Source organism: Odocoileus virginianus, chromosome 6 (genome assembly GCF_023699985.2).
Source record: "Odocoileus virginianus isolate 20LAN1187 ecotype Illinois chromosome 6, Ovbor_1.2, whole genome shotgun sequence".
Lineage (NCBI taxonomy): Eukaryota > Metazoa > Chordata > Mammalia > Artiodactyla > Cervidae > Odocoileus > Odocoileus virginianus.
Window position 1 is genome coordinate 26,424,097 of NC_069679.1, and position 20,452 is coordinate 26,444,548.

Here is a 20,452-nt window from a genome sequence, read left to right on the forward strand (position 1 = left end):
TGGAACCTTACTGATGTTGGAAATCCATGACTAGATTCCTCATGGAGACTGACAGTGTCAGTCTAGATTGTGAACTCACCACTTGACACTAGACCTGATATTTTAAATTGTGTCTTTTTGCAGCTAAAATTACTTAAGCTTGTTAGACATTAAACTGAGGTATGTGGCCTTGCAATTCACATTAGCCTTAATCTTCATTTAAGAGGAAGTAGTTATTTCTTAACCTGTGTCAAACAAGAGGAGCTTACATTGTGTTGATAATGTGGACTTTGTGTTACAGAACATATTATATAATAAGAGCTTAGTACATGTTTGTTGAATTATATAATCATGACCTCCATAATTTTCTTTAATAATTTTAAGCAACTCAGTTATCTTATGAATGTCTTCTTCTAGTTCATTTATTGATGTAAGAATTACTACTCTAAATGATGGAAGATTAGAATCCAGAGTTATTGTACCAGAGCTTTGCGCTTAGTCCCCTAGGTCATTTCTTACCTTTGTCGCCACCAGATGTGGTGTTGTTTAATTAGTTAATTAAGCACCTTATAAATGTTAAACCACAAGAGGATCAGAGAGAGAGTTGAAGGCCCCTGGGTAAAATATGAACATTTTGTTAGCATCTAGTACAGAGAAGGTAGAGGAATGTTTTATCTCTTCTGTTAGTAAACGTCTTGAAAGCAGGAATCATCTTTTTGAGTTTATATTCCTTTTTACCCCCTTCTTATCTGGAAATAATTGCAAACCTACAGAAAAGTTACAAAAATAATGCAAAGAACTTCATATAACCAGTACCCAGATTTACCACTTGTTAACACTTTGCCATATACTTTAGTGTGTATTCCCTATAACTAGGAGATTCTCATATCAAAATCAATAAATTTAGCACTTTCTATGCATTATATAAAATTCTGTATTCTATATGGCCCATATTCCACATTTATCTATTGACTCAGTTATGTCCTTCACAAGTTTTTTTCCCCTAGTCTAGGATCATGCATTGAGTTCAGTTGTATGTCTCTTTAGTCAGTTCTCTTTGATCTCGAACAAGCCTCTGCCTTTCTCTGTCCTTCATGACATTGATATTTTATAGATATATTGTCTCTGTTGTAGATAGCTTCATATGTCTGGTATAGGATACCAACCCAGGAATTGTTTTTTTAAGAAAATAGTTACTAAACATTTTTGGGGAGAGTACCTTTCTTTCAAAAAGTTTATTTAATATGGGAAAGAAGGAAAAAGAGCATATGTTTTGACTTACAGTTGTTATTTAGTCACAGACTTAGTTTTAAATTGCAGTTCTTCCACTTTTTACCTTTGTAACGCTGGACAGGTTACTTTATGTCACCGACTCACAACTTCCTCAGCTCTGAAAGGGTACAGATAAGGTGGTGACATGAAAAAATGAGACAAAGTATATTAACAGTAGCACATGATGTGTATAGGGTGAATGGAAACTAACAATATTCACTTTTAACAGACTTCAGGTTGTGACAGGATGACTGCTCTTGCCATGTTCAAGGGTTAAATACTTCTCTAGCTCTAGCCTGTAGAAGGCACTGGAGAAAAGTCAAATCAGAGCAAGGAAGCATGGAATCAGTTATCACATTTTGTTCTCTACTGAGATGTAAATATCATCTCAGAATTCCTTGATTTCTTAAGTGCTGTATGTATATCTTCTTACCAAGGGTACAGCGGCCCCTCTGAATTTTTCCTCCCATGTTCAAGCTCTTTGGTGTTTGGTACTTCACAGTTGCTGTTCATTCTACAAACTTAATAACTAAATGCAAAATAGTCATGTTCAAAGAATCATTTACAAGGACAGCTTAGTATTTGCTTGTTGGTTGATTTACTGACGTAACCTGTGTGCTGAATTCATTGGAATGTGACATAGTCAAATCTGGCTTCTTCCACTCCTGAGCTGGTGCAAGAAACACTTGGCAGCTATTAAAGTGCTATTCCTTGCAGTTATTTGGTATAATTTGCCACAGAAGTAAATTCCAGGAGGTAATATTCTTGCTCGGTTGTACTCTTGCATGACCGAAGGAGTTCATGCAAGGGCCAATGGTCTCTAACCCAAGGTGATTCTCTTGGCAGCCGGGAAGACTTTCAGCGGATTCCAGAACTTGCCATCAACCCACTGGGGGACCGGATCATCAATGCCTTCTTTCCAGAGGGGTGAGTCCCTGCAGTTGTTGGACTTCCTTTTGGAGGCTATCTGGAGTATTGATATTGGTTGGGTCATCTCAGACCATGATCTTCCTCCTATTGGACGTTCCTAACTCAATCATATCTACAATATCTCTACCCTCTCCCTGTTTCAAACTTCAAATAGGTATGTTAGTTAGCCCATTTTCACAGTTCTGTCTTTAATCTCTGTCTATCTTTGATGTAAAATGAAACATTTTAAAAACTATAGAGATAATTTGGAATTTATAGAAAAGTTGCAGAATTTGCAAATAGTATGACGAACACTTGTATGTGTTTACCCAGATGCATCTGTTGTTGTATTGTTCATATTTTGCCTCATTTGTGAGTGCTCTCTGTCTCAGTCCTAGCCAATAAAAACATCGTTCAAGCCAGATACAGAGTTACTACAAATTTTTTAGTAGTCACATTTTAAAAAGTAAAAATAAACAAATTAATTTTGGATGAACAAGCTAAATTAACTTTGGCAGTATATATTTTATTTAACCCTGATATATCCAAAATGTGTAAATCAGTATTTTAAAATTATTGTAGTATATATTCTTTTTTCATAAGAAGTCTGGCAACTATTGTGTAATTTATACTTAACCATACCTATCAAGTACTAAAAGAATATTAATATAAAATATGTTTTTTACAGCTTTATTGAAATGTGACTGACATGTAACATTGTATAAATTTAAGGAGTATAACATAGTGATTTTATATATGTATATATTGAAAAATGATAACCATAGTAATATTAACAAACACATTCATCATCACATATAGTTATTTTTTCTTGTGATAAAAACTTTTAAGATCTCTCTTAGCAGCTTTCAAAGATACAATTCAGTGTTGTTATCTATAATCACTAGGGTGTATATTTCACCCCCAGAATATATTTATCTTATAATTAGAATTTGATGCCTTTTGACCACCTTCATCCACTTCCCCTATAATCTACTTTATTCTAATGTATTATTGATATTCCAGTTTTCTCAGTTTATCCAACAATCTCCTTCCTCCACCATAGGATCCAGTGTGGTTCAGTTGTTGTCATGTATTCTTAGCCTCCTTTAATCCAGAATGTTACTTTTCTTTTCTGACATTGGCTAAGGATATAGTTGCCCTACCACACACATACTTTCTCAAACAGATTTAGGTTTGTGTAATTAAAACTAGGCATTTGATGTGCTTCACTAAACCTAATATACTGCCCTCAATATTTACTGAATCAATATTTACTGAATCGATTAGGTACCTTTTCTTGAATAAAGCTTATCATATATTCTTGTTTTAAGTAGCAATCTCTTTAACAATCTCTTCTTGGTTCCTTGTGACTTGTTTAAAGACCCAGAGGACTTTAAAATGTTACATGGTTGACAGTTCTTAATGAGACTAAAGTGTCAGTGAAAACACTCAGGTAAAATAAGTGGAGAGGAAATTGTAGAACTCTGAATTGAGAGCAGAGGAATTTGCAAGTTGAGAGTTGGTCCCTCAGTAAACTTGAGTGCCGAAGACGATTGGCAGCCAGTTCCTGTGAAGACTCAATGAGACTGAGACCTGCCCTTTTCAGGTTCATGGTGACCATGAGTAATCATCTATTCTTCCTCATTTTCTGATTTTTTGTCTCCCTGAAATGCCCTGTTTGTTTCAGTTGTGGTTTTAGTGCTGAATTCTTGTCTTTTTAAGCTTCTTTTTTTTAGCCCTTGGAGAGGATTGAACCGTGTCCAGGGATGACTTTCACTGCTGTGTTTTGTTTCCAAACCTTTTGCAGTGAAAAGTAAACCCTGTAGAGTCATTTTGCCAACATTATTTTTTTTTTAGTGTTCCCTAGTCACATTGATCATTTGAAAAAGCAGCTGTGGAAAGCTGTTTTATAAAGGCCAGACCACCTTTGTGGTGACTGTAGTGGTGCCTGTCATCTTATTAATTGATCTCTTGTTAAGGACACGAGTGCTGATGTACTTGAGGTATGTATGAGGAGGCTGAGGATGGCACTGAGCTACACTGCTAGGCAAGCCCCCCCTGCGTCTTGCTCTGTCACAAATAGATATTTGACTTCTAGGTCGTATGCAGGTTCAATTTGGTTTGCTTGGTTTTTAAAATTAATTATTTATTTATTTTCGCTGCAGTGAGTCTTTGGCTGCACTTGGTCTTTCTCTAGTTGCGGCAAACGGGGGCGACTCTGTAGTTGTGGTGCACGGGCTGCTCATTGTGGCGGTTTCTTCTGTTGTGTTGCCTGGGCTCTAGGGCTTAAGAACCTCGGTAGTTGTAGCACTAGAGCTCAGTAATTGCAGAGCACGTGCTCTCAAGTGTGGGCTACGTTGCCCTGCGGCACGTGGTATCCTCCTGGGATTGATCCTGTGTCCCCTGCACTGGCAGGTGGCTTCTTAAGCACTGGATCACCAGGGAAGTCGCTCAGGTTTGTTTTTGTTTGTTTTTTTATAGAATGAGATTTGAAAGCTTACTTTCAATACGTTGGTATTTAGTTTCCTTTTACTCAGAGACATTATGTCAGTGATATATGTTTACCTATTTGTTCTGGCATATGACTCCAGTCTTGTTACACATTCCATGGTTGCTCAACTCTTACATTTTTTAGAGGTAATGAAAGGTCATTCTTTTGAGTACAAAGGGTTCGTGACGTCACCTGTGAACTCTACCTTTAGGAAGTCTCTGATCTGTATGTCTGCTCGCACTTGAGACCCGATATACCACATCTATTCAATGGGGACAAACAAAGACTAGGATTTATTTTTAGGTAGCCGCAGGAAGCAGACAACCTGTTCTTTCCATGACTGCCTTAGATAAATAACTATTCACATGGGACATTCTTTTTCAATATTAAAAAGCATTCTTTATTCATTCAAGTTTTAGAATTATTTCTTATAAGGTTTACTGATTAACTGTGGCCCAATAAAAAGATTTTCTCTAATCTTCAGTACCCAAAAAGCTTTATACATAAAGAGGTCTTTCAAAGCATTATGAGGAAAATATCTATCCAACTGTGAGAGAATAATAAAATCATGATACAGCCACACGATTATGCATATGGTTAAAATGTTTTGAAGTGTTTATATTGGTTAGAGACATGCCTAAAAGTTTTAAAAAAGCGAGCTACAAAATTACATATGCAGTATGTTCACAATTCTCCAAAAAGCACAGAAAAATTACTGGAAAATACATTAACAATGATTCTAACTGATTGGTAGAACTAGAAGTGGTATTTTTCTACTTTTTATCAAATTTTCAAAATGTATTTATTGATTCTGTGACTAAATAAACTTTATTTCAAAAGCAGTTGTTGCATAATATGCCTTAACCTTAAAATATCACTAGGTATATGTGACTACAGGGGAGATATGCGAGGTGGATAGGGAGATGCCGAGTTGAAATGGCTAACTTGCTGTTCACTTCAGAGTCTGAAGCAGTGAGTTCAAGGATTGGCTTGTCTGGTAGCACAGCCTAACTGCTACTTACAGTCTTCTTTGGGAAAAGAAATGTAAGTAAATTTAATAGGTAACTGACTCTGGTAGGTCCTATTACCTTTCTAAGTCTGGTTAATCATTTATAAAGTAAGAATAATAATACCTACCTCAAAGGGTTGTGGCAAGACCAGCTGAAAATATTGTATGAACTCTAAAGTAACATGCATATGGAAAGAGACTTCATTAAATGGACCTTCAGGCCACTCTAGCTATAACTGTTAATATATTAAATTCATAAGAAATAATCACCTTAAAAAAAAAAAGAAATAATCACCTTGATTGACATATTCTTTTTGTTATCTTTCTTGATTAGAGAGGACCAGGTGAACTTCCGTGGATTCATGAGAACCTTGGCTCATTTCCGACCCATTGAGGATAATGAAAAGAGCAAAGATGTGAATGGACCAGAACCACTCAACAGCCGAAGCAACAAACTGCACTGTAAGGAGATAGTCTTCTGGCTTAAAATATTTGCTTTCCTACAAATATTTCTTACAAATCATTTATTTATTCATTCATTTACTGAACAATCATTTATTCAAACACAGTGGTTAAGAGCTCAGACCCTGGAGCTAAACTGGCTGGATTTGAATCCTAGCACTGCCACTTTTTGGCCCTGTGACTTTGGGCAGGTTACTTCAAATCTTTGGACTGCAGTTTCCTTTTCTGTAGAATGGGATATTAAGAGGTTTCACACAGGAAGGTTGTAAAGATTTGATGTCAGATCTTCATCTTCATCAAGGGCTAGAGTGACAGTAGTGGAAAAGATCCAGCCCACCTTAAAATTTGACAGATGCTGGGATGACACTTAAGAGGGGTGGACAGCCAGGTTAGTGAAAGATTTCATTTTTATCCCCATGCCTCTTTCCTCCTTTCTTTGGATACTTCTTAGGTTTCCCTCTGTCCTTTATTGGTTCATGTAGGATATTGCCTAATCCCTTATAATACTTCAACAAGAAATTAAAATTGATTTCTGTTTTCATTTAACACAAGTTGAAGTTGAAATTGTATTGAATTGATCTTGCCCGAGCTTCTCTTACTGGGGAGCCCACCAAATTTTTACTAGATGATTTAAAGAAAAATTAAAGGGCTTTATAACATTGAAACAAATATGGATAAACTAAAGGATATAATGCAAAATTTACATACATTTGAAAGATGATAAGTTTTAATTTGTAGCCCTTGGCCCATATCCCCAGATCTCCCTTGCTATAGGAGTATGAGTTCACTCCTCTATTTCAGGTAGAGTTTGAGAAGTACTGAAATAAATATTGTTGTATAAGACAAGAAAGGTTTTTGAACCCAAGTAATAAAACACTGCTCTTCTTCACTACAAAATCATATACCTTAGTGAACAGCAAAAAATTCGAATACAAACAAAATTGAATATAGAAGAAAACAGAATTCTGATGAATTATTCTCAAATTTATTGGATACTCTGTTTATTAGTGAATTTCACTTTCTTCTTTCAAGACTAAGTACTGTTTGAAACAAAGCCTTGTGTCTTAATGTTTTATGAGGTTTAGTGTATATTTAGTACAAGTTTGCCTGATGCTGGCATTAGTATAGGAGATTATTTTCTTATTCAATATTGTCAGACCAGGAGTTGATCAATAATTGAAAAAGTTGGCTTTAGCATGCATAGAAAAGGCTACATGGCTTAACATTTTAATTTACCTTAGAATATTTAAAAGCACGTTCACTGGCCAACCTTTGGATGTAGGACCAAGAGTTGTTTGGGTTTGTTTTTTTTAGAATTCTTTCTTTCTTTTTATTTATTTAGTTTTTAATTGGAGGATAATTGGTTTATAGTGTTTTATTGGTTTCTGCCATACAACAATGCAAATCAGTCTTAACTATATATTGTTTTGTTTTAATAAAGTTCTATTGATGGGAGTTGTGTGACATTTTTGCACAGAACCTATCTGTAATGTATAGTCTAAGGTTTCTGGTTACAGTTTCTTTTCAGTGGAAAGAGATCTTAAAGGTACTCAAGAAAGCATTCTGAGAATAGAATTTTCCAAGTATTTACATTTCTTCCTTCATTTTTTACATTTGTCCTGCCACACTTTCACAACAGTTTTGTTTTTCCCTCTCTTCAGTGACTTGATTCTGAATCTTTCAAAAGCTGTCAAACTAATTTTCATTTAAAAAATAACCTTCTTTTCACATATGTTTCATTTCCTATTAAATTATACAGTTTTATGAAAGCTACAGATAGTGCAATTCTAGGATAGTTGACAACCTGACTCTTGGTAAGCATCCAACTCAGCAGGTGGAGTAGATACTCCAGAGTCGCCCGGAAGTCACGCGGAAAGCGTGCTGTGTGCTGTCAGCTGGAACGATTGCAGAGGGGAGGGAAGTGTCTGTGGATCAGTGAGTTGGTTAAGGAGAAAACAGTTAAGAGACATGCTGTGCTCTACAAAACTATGCTTGCTTTTCTAATCCAGGATTAGAGGAGGCTCTAAAGGTTATCAGATGTAATACAGACCTATTACCTGAATTCCCATTACAGCATGGGCTCTACTTTTTTCAAGTCAAGAATTCCATTAGCAGTCTCGTGAATACTATCAATTTCACCTCAGAATGTTTGTAAAAGAATAAAGTGAAACACATACAATTATAAAGAAAACCAATTATATTAAAATACAATTAACAAAATGTTAAAACAACTTTGTGATGCAGTGATACTTCTTTATTCTATGCTAAATAACAGGATGTGATTTGGAGCCCTTTGGCTATAGAGCAGCTCTATATCTCGATTGTGGTGGTGGTTACATGAAACTACATAGGTGATAGAATTGCATAGAACTACACACACATGCACATGTACACATGGTGAAGCCTGGATAAGCTGTGGGGTGTACCACTGTTGGTTTCTTGGTTTTGATGGTATGTTACAGTTATGCAGGATGTTACCTGCAGAGAGCCTGGGGTGAAGGGTATATGCAGAGGCTCAGAGAGATATCTGTACATCCACATTTGTGGTGGCATTACTCATAAGAGCTAAGATGAGAAAGCAACCTGTATTCATCAGTGAATGAATGGATAAGCAAATTCATTAATTCACATTGACTCTAAAGAAAATATTCCAAGTAGCATTAGTGGGTATGATAGTTACTTAGTGTATCAGCTAGCATACCTTCAGCTGAGTCAGCTGACTTCAACAGTAAGGAGCTATATTATCTCACTTTACAAGTCAAGTGGGGCACGTGTCAGGGTTGATTGTGTTGTCAAGGACCCAAGTTTTTCCTACTGCTCTGCTCTGCCATCCTTAGGGTCTGCTTCATCCAAAGGTGTGGCTCCTCATGGTCACATGATGGCTTTAGTGGCATTTAGGCCATGTGCTTCCCTGTTCATATCTGACAGTGGGAAGACAGAGACAGACAGGATGCCCCCTAAGCCATGGACGAGCTTCTGTTAGGAAGGGAGAAGTCCAGAGTGCCACAGAAATGGCAGAGTTTAGGGTGAGATAGAATAACAAGTGCAAGTTATGCATAGTTTTTAACCATTACTTTAGTCTTGGCTTTCAGATCAACTTTTACAGAAAGCTGAATATGAATTAGAATTCGGTTGCATCCTGTATGTTAGGATCACATTCATGTAAGGAGACCAGTGAAACCAAAGCTACAGGAGTCCTTGATGTCTGCTTCTCTGTCTATATATTGGTTTTTCTGAATTAGCACAGAGCTGTGGAAGCAGCAAGAAGGTGCTTCTTGTAGACTGAAGAGAACAGCTGAATATCATATACATAGCAACACATTTGCTACTAAGGCAAATTTTTTTTTTTTTCCAGAACAATTGTTGAAAATATTTATTTAGAAAACACCTTTTAGTTGGAAAACAGCAGAAACAAAAAAAGAAATATCACATTTCAAACATATATTACCAACAGAATATAATGCTGAGTTTAGTTTCATAATAAAAGCCACACCAATTTGTATGTGTGGCCAAGGATGGAGGTGTGGAAAAAGAAAAGAACTGAAATTGAGGTAGAAAATAACTCTTTGCCTATTTCCTTCAAGTCTTGTTTGGAGAAGAACCTCTGGAAAACCATGAGTTAAGGATAACACTAGTCTACTAGCATGTCAGAGGTAGAAGCAATATAATCTCTTTAAATATAGATATTCATTCCTCCAGGTAACTTAAGGTGGTTTGGTTCCACCAATGAATAAAGTTCCTAATTCTACACTAAGTTCATCCTTTGGGACATCAATATCATCTCCTGCTTCTTCCCCAAGCTTCTTCCACCAGGGTGCTTGTATATGTTTCAGGGTGGTAAGATGGGCCTGCTTGGCTTTGGCTGCCACAGGCCTGGATCTACTTAGGAAGAGCTCAGGATCTTTTCCTTCTGCCTCCTTCAGACTTGGTGCTTTCATCAACTGTTCAATGTTGGTGCTGATCTGAGCCATCAGTGCCTCCCTGTGCTGTTGAGCTCTCTCTTCTAGAGCCCTGCCCATGAAGTAGTGTTGCAGTCGTTCTTGTGCTTGGGAATGGAGCTCCCTGCTGGCCACATCTGATATCTGAGAACCTGCTCTCTGAAGTATGACAGCCGCTTTATATTCCGTAAGAGATGGCCTCTGTTGACGAAAATTTTTCCTTTCCCTGTACCCTTTCCAATGTTTCTGGATAATCAGTGCTGTTTTCTCTTCTGTTTCCCGGTTATGTTTTTCCACCTGACCTGGATGAACTATTTCAAGCATACTCAGCCGTATTTCTCGGGAAAGTCTCATGGCTCTCTGCCTTTGAATTTGCAGCTGTAATCTGTGGTCCTCTTCTTCCTTCTGTCTACTTAGCTTCATTAACATCTTTGTTTGTTTAGATCTGAAACTCCTCTGCAAAGTAATCACAGCAGATGGAAGCTTTTTCAATCTCTTTCTAGTCTGGAAACCCTTCCAATAAGCTTGAATCAAGCAAGCTGCTTTATGTCGTTTCTGGTCTTTTACTTCCTGATAGGCCTTAGGGCTTAAAAGACCAATGAGCTGTCTAAGTTCTTGACTAAACTCTGTCCCAGGTTCTTGTTTATTTAGTAGACTTCTAAGTCCTTTGTAGCAGGGACTTAGTCTCAGTAAAATCAAAATTTCCTGATGGGATTCAGCCATCAACAGTAGTAGCTTTGTAGCAGTACCTCTTATGACTGGACTAGTTGATGAAAGTTTGAAAACAACTTCATCTAAAATTGAATGCAGGATTTTCCCTTCTATTCTGAGTAAATCACCACATTTTGGATGAGTTGAACATGGCCTCCCAATAGCCAGAAGAGAGAATCAGTCACAACTTCAAAAAAGTGTAGTAATGCATCTTTTTCTTCACCCTTAGCTGCATTGATGAAACATGTTTGTAATCGCCTCCCCAAAACCAGAAAATTTTCTGCAGCGGATGGAAGTAATTCATTGTAAAATTCTTCTGCATCTTCTCCTGGTTCCAAGCCAACACAGCAATGACTTTTAACTTCAACAGTATAACAGGGACATTCTGCTCAGGACTTTTTGCAACTTCAGCAGCCAGAGATAAGATTCTCGGGTCTGTACCTGTTGGCTTCATTTCTCATACCACCTCATTCCCGCCATGCGTTGCTCCACCAAAGAACTCGGCTCCTAGCGCGTTACCTCAGAAGCGCGGCCTCCGGGGGGGTGCGTGCGTCGCAACGCGTGAAGTTGGCGCAGGGACCTAAGGCAAATTTGTTTATAGTCCATCTTCCTCAGAGAATAGTCTCTTCAGGAACTCTGAGAGCATGCTTTGTCCTATCTGTTTTTCATGCCACAGTGAAAGAATGTCAAGGACAATTAACAAGGCTGAGCTATACCTATGTAGGCACAGGCCCAAGCACACATAGTACTGCTATTCTGTCTGTCTCCAGGAATGGTTCCTTATTAGTCCCTTCAGGTCATTGAGGTTATAATGTCTTACATGGAAGGTACAACCCATCTTAGAATGCTCCAGGGCATGGTAAGCAAGGGAGTGGTCGATAAGCTTCCATTTTGGTATTCTATTTGTCCTCTGAAGTAATTTGTTTTTTATAACACATAATGAGTAAAGTGGGAAATGAGTCTGCATGAAGACATTTTATTTGGATGATGAAGAGTATTGGTGAAGTGGAGTTTGGGAGAGTAGCCAGGAAGAAACTGAGAAGCATTATTCACAACGGCCAAAAGGTCAGAGCAATCCAGATGTCCATCAAAAATGAATGGATACACAAAATGTGGTATGTACATTCAATGAAATATTAAATGGCCTTAAAAAAGGAGATTCTGTCACATGCTACAACATGGATAAATTTACCTGATACTAAATAACAATAAGACTGACACAAAAGGATGAATATTATTTGATTTCTCCTGTGTGAGGTTCCTAGAGCAGTCAAATTCATAGAAAGTTGCCAGGGCCTAGAGGCAGCGGGAAATGGGGAGTTACTGTTTAATGGGTCAGAATTTGAATTGGGGAAGATGAAAAAGTTCTGGAGATAGATGGTGATGATGTTTACACAATAGTGTGAAAGTACTCAATTGTATACTTTAAAAGGGTCAAGTTTATTTTACTACTTTTTTTTTTTTTTTAAAGAAGTAACAGTGATTAAAAGGTAAAGGTTTGACTGAGTGCTTTCATTTTCTTTCATTAAAACCAAATTGAATGCCAGACACTATTTTAGGCCCAGGATACAATGACGCATAAATCAGAAAAGGTCCTTAACTTTCATAGAGCTTATGATCCAATAAGGGAGACAGACTATTTGGAAAAAGACAAATGAATAAACAGAATTTGTGATCATGGCAACTTCTGTGAAGAAAATGAATATGGTGAGAAGAGAAATGAATGGGGGTGTCACTGCTTTAAAATGAGGGGTTGGGGAAACCTTTGTGAGGAGTTGAAGCTTTAGCTAAGAATGAGCCAACCATGCCAAGAACAGAAGTATGGTCTAGGCAGAGGGGACAACTGGTATAAAGGTCCTTGGGTAGAAATGAGTGCTTGATGTTCAGAGAACAAAGAAGCATGATCAAGGAAAGAGAGCAGGGCAGAGGAGAGAAGAGGAAAGCAGAGAGGTGACGCAGGTACATGGCACTGATCGCGCTCTTCCTGTGTGCCAGACACCGTTTAAGACGCCTTCCATGTACTAACGCATTCAGTCTTCAACCCTCTGAGGTGGATTCTGTTACTCCCACCTTGCACCTCTAGGACAGCTGGTTCACAGAGAGGTTAAGTGACTTACTCGCTTAGACACAGTAAGTAGGCTGTCAGAGGTAAGACTCAGCAGAGCCAGAGTCTTAACCACTGTGCGTATTGCTCTGATGTCAACATCAGGAGCTCAGAGGAGGGATCCGAGCTGGAGATGCCCATTTGGCAACCATCAGCATTAGATGGCGTGTAAAGCCCTGAGGCCCGAGGTGAGAAGCTACACTTCGGGAGACAGGAGAGTCCCAAGTCACAGACCAAGAATGGGGAATGGACAGGAGGGGAGGAAAGAGAGAAGCTGACAAAACGGCCCAGTCACTTGGCATTTGACCATTAGTTATCTCGGGGAAAATGCTGGTTCTGCTGGTTCAAGACCAGAGCTGATTGACAGAAGTCCAAATCAGTTAAGAAAGTACTGTTAACTGCAGTTTTTTCTAAAAGATTCTATCACGTGATCTCTCTAGTTACCCCTCTGGGGCTGTCTAGTCTGTTCAAGCTGCTTCAATAGAATGCCATAGACTAGGTGACCTAAACAGACGTTTGTCCTGGTTCTGAAGACTGGACTCAGATTAGGTTGCCAACATGGTCATGTTCTTGGTTGGGGCCCCTCTTCTGGTTCAGTCTTCTTGCTGTCTTCTCACATGGGGAGGGAGGTGGAGACAGAAAGAGAGAGGGATAAAGAGATCTCCTGTCTCCTCTTTTTATAAGGGCATTAATCTCCTCATGAGGGCCCCAGCCTCATGAGCTAATCTAACCCTAATTACTTCCCAAAGGTTCTACCTCCTAATAACATCACATCGGAGTTTATGGTTCCAACATAAGAATTTGGAACATTCAGTCCATGGCAACTAGGTTTCAAAAATTAGCTTTTCAGGTTCCTCTAAATACTCTGTCAGAAAGAAGTGTGTTTATTCCAGTACCCAATTAAGAAATTCAGAAGCATATTTATGGGTTATATAGCAAGCAGATTTCTATCCCTAAATCACCCTAAACATTCCTTAGCAAATAACACATTTTATGGTATTTTAGAATGATAACAGCATATGCAGAAGAGAGGGGGTGTGTGTACGTGTTTAAATTTGTATTCTATATTGAACTATAGTTGATTTACAATGTTGTGTTAGTTTCAGGTGTATAGCAAAGTGATACAGTTATTCATGTACATTACATTTGTTCTCTTTCAAGTTGGTAAAACTGTGTTAAACACACATTCATTTTGGAACACTTATGATCCTGTCCCTTCCCTGGGAGTCAAAAACTTCCTAATCATATAAATCTCAAATTTGGTAAACATAGTTACTCAACTAACCAAATTAAAGAAAACTGACAAACATCAGGGAAAATCTCTCCTATTTACTCCCCCTTTGAGAATTTTAATATGTACCTTACAAAATGTAAATTGGAATTTTTCTAAAATTTTTACTTGGACTTTTAGTGGACTCACCGCCCTCCTCCCTCTTTTTTTTTTTTTTCCTTTTGGGGAAGGCAAGGGGTGATGGTTAAACTTGTAGATATTCATCCATGTAAAGCCTTTGCTGTCAGTGTTAGCTCTGCCTGGAGTCCGTCCTTTATCAGATTTCTGTTTATCTTTCAATACCTTGTTCAAATGTTACTTGAACCAGAAAGACACATCTGCAGTATGCTGTGTTCCCTGGTATTTCACATGTGATAGCATTTCGAATGTATTAAAGTGCATAGTGTGTGGTGTTCTCTACTGGATTGTGAATTTCAAGGAACCAGATCTAAATCTGTGTATCTTGATAACTATAAAGCAATGGATATGGGCCTTTTGGTATTTTCAGTAATTTTAGTACCTTCAGTACCTTTTGGTTTTCACTGCTGAAAACAAAAAATCTTAGCGGCATACTTGAAGTGATTCAAACCCTCGAAAGTACAACATTCAGCTATTACATGGTAGTCATGTCCTCTGTGTGATGTCTCACAGTGCCTATAAAATCATCCAGTGTTACCACACTACTCACTTGGTGGCCCTTTAAGAACATGACACTGTCTGAGTGATTTCTGCTCTTCTGAATTCTCTCTCTCAAATATCCTAGTTTCTGAAAGATCTATCGGGTTTTTTTTTCCATTTATTTTTATTAGTTGGAGGCTAATTACTTTACATATTGTAGTGGTTTTTGCCATGCATTGACATGAATCAGCCATGGATTTACCTATCTGTTGTTAAAGAGGAAGAAGCATGAAGAGGCCAGGAGACCACCAAATGCTTGGTCTTTCTGTTGAAGACAAGTTCCTTTACCTTCAGGACTCCCAAGTGGAAGAGGATTATGTCAAGTCTTATTTGAGGCAAAATGAAGACTATAGCCTGGGACACAGCATTTCAGATAGCTCTGAGAAACTGCTCCAAAGAGGCAGCAGGAAAGCCAGTATGTGTGATTTGGGTGAAGGGGGAGTACTTGCAATCAGGCACATATATTTTGTAGAAAGTTTCTGCTAGTCTTGTGAAGGTTAATGCTCATCATGAGGAGCAGACATCACCATGAAGGATTTCAGTGCTTTTCTAGATATGAGAAGATGCAAGAATTGGTCTCATAAAATCAGCTCCTGAAAATACATAACTATTTGAAGACCTGTCCTGCCAGTTTTTCCCAGAACACAGAGTACCTCATTTCTGCTCTCCACCCTGAACTCCATTCACAGGATGTTAAAAATCAGCGGCTGCAGAAGCACATGATTCAGTCTTGTAGAGGTAGATGGCAAGTGCCAATTTGTAGTTGACAGTTATTTGAAATTTGACACGAATTTGCCGAAGTGGTCATTTTTCCACAGTAATACATCCTGTAGTCTGCTGTCTGGTGCCTGCATGGCTTCTGTTGTTGACTCTCCCTGACGGTGGAGAAGACTTGATAGTCTGTGTAGAGATGGCCTAACTGACAGAATCTCTGATGGGATTTGGGTTTTTTTTTTGGTGGGGGAGGGAGGGTTAACATTCTAAGTTAAGAAAAAGGACATTCGATTTATTAAGTTTTTTTATTTTTCCAATGAAAGGCTGTGTTTCATCCATGATAAAATGCCATCATTTATGAGATGTATCCCAATTCCTTAAAGTGTCTTAAAATCAGTTACAAGTGTCTTTAAATCTCTACAAATAAGGGCAGTTGCTCTTGGAAAAACTATTAATTCATTGTCAGTTTTCTGCCTGGTGTCCTTTATATACGTGTTTCTTTGAGGAGGGACAGAACATTATTGACTTTCCACTAAATTCTTGTTTTTTTCCTACCAGTTGCTTTTCGACTGTATGACTTGGATAAAGATGACAAGATCTCCCGTGATGAGCTGTTACAGGTATGTGGGAGAATTCCAGTGCACACAGCTAGCTTGTGTTTGGGCCCTGCTGACTTGGTGATGTGGGCAGGAATTGTTTTTTCCTTCAGTAAGCCTTTATTTAACACCTGCTGTATGCAGCATCCTGTCCTGCATATATAGGATAAAGCAGAACAGATGACCTGGGGAAACTTGAAATGGCTCATTGAGTTCTCACAGATGTCTCCATTGTTTAAAAGCTAATTAAATATCTTTTAAGTGCAGGCTGGCACTAAAACATGTGAGATGGTTTAGATCAGATAGTTCAGTTATTGTCAAATCAGCTTATTGGTAATTCTGATGACACTTAGGTAAATGCGGTTGTTTCGTATGTCCTTAGGCCTGATGTAAATAAGAGTCAAGGAACTGCTGCTGGGACAGTGTCCGCTGAGCCATGGTTCACTGTTCGTTGTTGCTCCCAATAGATAATTCCCGGTCCTAATGGCAATGACTGGCGTTTCATCCTGTTCTTGTTGCCCTGCTCTTTCCCTGTTGCCCGTTTCCTAAACACAAGTTTAGGAGGAGAGAAAATTCTCCTTTTTCCTTTTTTTAATATTTGTGAATCATGGGACTTCCCTGGAGGTCCAGAGGTTAAGACTTTGCTTTCCAGTGCAGAGAGTGCTGGCTTGATCTCTGGTCAGGGAGCTAAGATCCCACATGCTTCATGGCCAAAAAACCAAAACATAAAACACAAGCTATATTGTAATAAATTCAGTTAAGACTTTAAAAATGGTCCACATCAAACAAAATAACTAAAAAATTTTACGAATTTTTAGGATCCTAGGGGGCTAACACATTCAGGAATTTCCATGGGGAGATTTCTCTATTTCAAGATAAAACTAAAAAGTAAAGTGCTTTCTAGTTACCTTGAAGTGAGTCTGAACTCATTGCTTTGAGAAATCTTCTCAGTTGAAATTAAGGACCAACCCAGGGTATTCCTATTAATACATTTCTGTGTCATAGTAAAAACCAAAACAGTCTGCAGGTCAATGATTGTGTTCTTTGGTTTTGAATTGGGGACATCTTTTTTTGTAAGAAGATTTTACTTCATTTAAAATTGCTACATATGGGCTTCTGAGTTCTGAAGAGAAAAATAGAGGCAATCACTCTATAGTTGCAAGTTTTTATCCTCTGGTCCAGATCTAACTGCCAGACAGATATATTTTGGAATGGAAGGTTGATTTTTTCTTTTTTCCTATTAAGATAAAAGAGCCTACGGCAGGGTATGAGGAGATCATGTGGCCAGAGTGCCAGTCAGTGACTATAAAGTGTTCCTCAGGCCTGAAATGACTTTAGAACAAATGCACTTATGGATTATTGAGGTGTCAGAGAACTAATGTTATCCTAGCAAGAAGAGAATTTGAACATTTTACCAAAGTTTACAAAATTTACTTTTCTAAATGCTGCCATTTCTAAAACATTTGGTAATATGCAGTTCTTAATTACTCGGTGGATATTAAAAAAAAACTTGCTTTTTGTCATAAGGAAAGTCTGAGTGTTCATATTTTCCTAGTTTGATTTTTATAAAAAGTTCTGAGTGAACTTTTAAGGGTGATGGATATATTTATTATCTTGATTGGGATGATGGTTTCGCAATTATATGTACATATGTCAGAACTTATCAGGTTGTACATTTTAAATGTGTACAGTTTACTGCATACCAGTTATACTTCAATAAAGACAGTTGCTATACTCATTTTATGAGAGTAGCATAACTTGGACATGAAAATCTTGTAAAGACTATAATAAGAAAAGAAAATTACAGTGCAATCTCTTTTACTCACATGGATATATAAATCCAAAACAAAATAGTAACACATCAAATCCAGCAATATATAAAAGAAATACTATATTGTAGCCAAAGTGGCTTTATACCAGGAATTTGAAGTTGGTGTAAAAGTAGAAAACCTACCAGTAGTATTTCTCCATGTTAACAGATTAAAGAAGAAAAATCGAATGTTCTTTTTCATAGGATTTTTATAAAATTCATCATCCAGTCATGATTTTTTATGGTAGGAATATTAACATACTTTTTGTAATTTTTAAATTTTTATTGGAGTGTAGTTGATTTACAGTGTGATGTTAGTTTCTGCTGTACAGCAAAGTGAGTCAGTTACATGTGTATGTCCTCTCTTTTTTAGATTCTTTTCCCATGTAGGTCATTACAGAGTTTTTAGTAGAGTTCCCTGTGCTATACAGTAGGTTCTTAATAGTTATCTGTTTTATATAGAGTAGCGTGTATATGTCAGTCCCAGCCTCCCAATTTTTTCCTCTCCTTCCCCCAACCGCAATTAATGATTTTTTAAGTCTTAAAACAGAGAGACATGGGAGCTTTCTTAAACTAATAACAGATATATACAGAAAACCTCATCACTCATTTTAAAAACAGTAATAATAAAAGTTCCATTTGCTAATAAACTTCTGACTGGAGCTAAAAGTGACACTGTGGAGAGGTGGGAAGGGCACTGGCCAGGTGTGGAGGCCTGGATAGACAGCGTGGGCCACTGGCTGCTGGGCCCTGTGTGCCCTCACTGACAGAGCGGGTGAGTGATTTTTACACCACCAGTCCTATACACAGCCCACCGTACACAGACAGCACACACACACACACAGTTCAGCTCTATAATTCTAAAAGCAAAACGCTTCAGAGAATAATTGGACTGGGACCTGAAGAAACTGCTGTTTCAGGATGGATTTGTCTAGTTGGCCACACAGTCACTGCGTGATTGCTTAGTTGCTAAGTCCTGTCCAGCTCTTCCGACCCCATGGACTGTAGCCTGCCAGGCTTCTCTGTCCTTGGGATTTCCCAGGCAGAAATACTGGAATGGGTTGCCATTTCCTCCTCCAGGGGATATTCCTGACCTAGGGATTGAACCCACATCTCCTGCATTGGCAGGTGGCATGTTGACCACTGAGCCACCTGGGGGTCCCAATCACAAGGAAGATGACAAATGGCTTGGCCAGTTAAAGTTTTTGCTATCATTGCCTCTCTTTATTTATCCTTTAATTTGTATACATTTCTCCCCAAATGTACAACTTCCAGATTTTAAGAATTGACTTGGGGATCAGGGAGTGTTGATACAAATCAGTATTTCAGTTTTGTTTTTTTTTTTCCCCAGAATATCCCATAATGTACTTTTAAAAATCAATTTTAAGAGATTGGGGAAGGGTGTAAAGGAATAGGGCAAAGGGAGCCCCGTGAACAGCTGGCTGAGAAAGTCTTTCTTTCCTCGGGGAAAGCTCAGCTCTTACCTGTTGAAGACAGGTGGTGGACTAGGGCAATGCAAGGCATCATAAAAGCACCCTGTCCCCCATTTCATGTTGTTTTAAAAGTCATTTTATTAAGAGTTGTTTGTTTTGTTTAAGGTAGCAATTTTCAATGTATATTCACACCCTAAAAATGTTAGCAGAATAAGTGGGGAGCCGGTGGTTTTTTTGGTATGTTTGGGGATAAATTTGGTGAAAGTGTTTTTTAATTCTCTTTATCACAGTTCTCACAGCCCTTTAACTGTGCTTGTCATTTTTCTAAAAGAAGGGATTTAGTACTTAACACCTTAAGGATCTTTATGTTCCTTGACCATACTTTAGGGATAGTTGAGCTAATGCATTGCTAAAGCGAACTGTATTCTGTTAAGATTCCAGAAAGTCTTATCAAACTGACTTAAGCCTATAGGTGACTAATTTGCCTCATGCAACAAAAAGCCTGGGAATATATTGTCCAGGTTCATACAGTACCTAAATGATGTCCAGGAACCAGGCTTCTTCTTACTGTAGCATCCACAGTACATTTGACTTTCATCTAATGGTCCCAGGATGACTGTTGTTTGGCATCATGTACACATCCTGGGCAGGAAGAATGGAGAAGACCAAAATGCAAAGGACTCTCCCTGAAGTGAAGGTCTGCCTTCCTATTCAATAACTTTGCCAGAGTTCTGCTCATATTATTGTCTAAAATGGCCTAGATGAGAAGATACGTGTTTAGGCTTTTTGGCTGTTATAATAGAGGACATCAAAGGAAGAGAGTGTGGGGGTGGCTTTTTATTTTTTAAGTTTTAGTGAGAGAGTCCTCATGACCCCTAAGTCTCATAATTCCTGGCTCTCGGTCCTGTAGGTGCTACGCATGATGGTTGGAGTGAATATTTCAGATGAGCAGCTGGGCAGCATTGCAGACAGGACCATCCAGGAGGCTGATCAGGATGGGGACAGCGCCATCTCTTTCACAGAATTTGTTAAGGTCAGTCACTTACAAATCCTACTATGCAGGAGAGAGGGAGAAA

The 20,452-nt window shown here is 38.2% G+C and overlaps 1 protein-coding gene and 1 pseudogene across 1 annotated transcript in view; one reads left to right on the top strand and one right to left on the bottom strand.

Moving 5' to 3' along the window:
- Window positions 1-20,452, top strand: part of CHP1 (calcineurin like EF-hand protein 1) — a 37,130-nt gene that overhangs the window by 14,632 nt on the left and 2,046 nt on the right. The window contains exons 3-6 of the mRNA XM_020877588.2: window positions 2,098-2,178; window positions 5,995-6,122; window positions 16,096-16,157; window positions 20,287-20,409. Of these exons, the coding sequence (XP_020733247.1) occupies window positions 2,098-2,178; window positions 5,995-6,122; window positions 16,096-16,157; window positions 20,287-20,409 (394 nt within the window). The remainder of the gene's footprint in view (window positions 1-2,097; window positions 2,179-5,994; window positions 6,123-16,095; window positions 16,158-20,286; window positions 20,410-20,452) is intronic.
- On the bottom strand, window positions 9,549-11,324 carry LOC110127383 (IQ calmodulin-binding motif-containing protein 1 pseudogene; annotated as a pseudogene).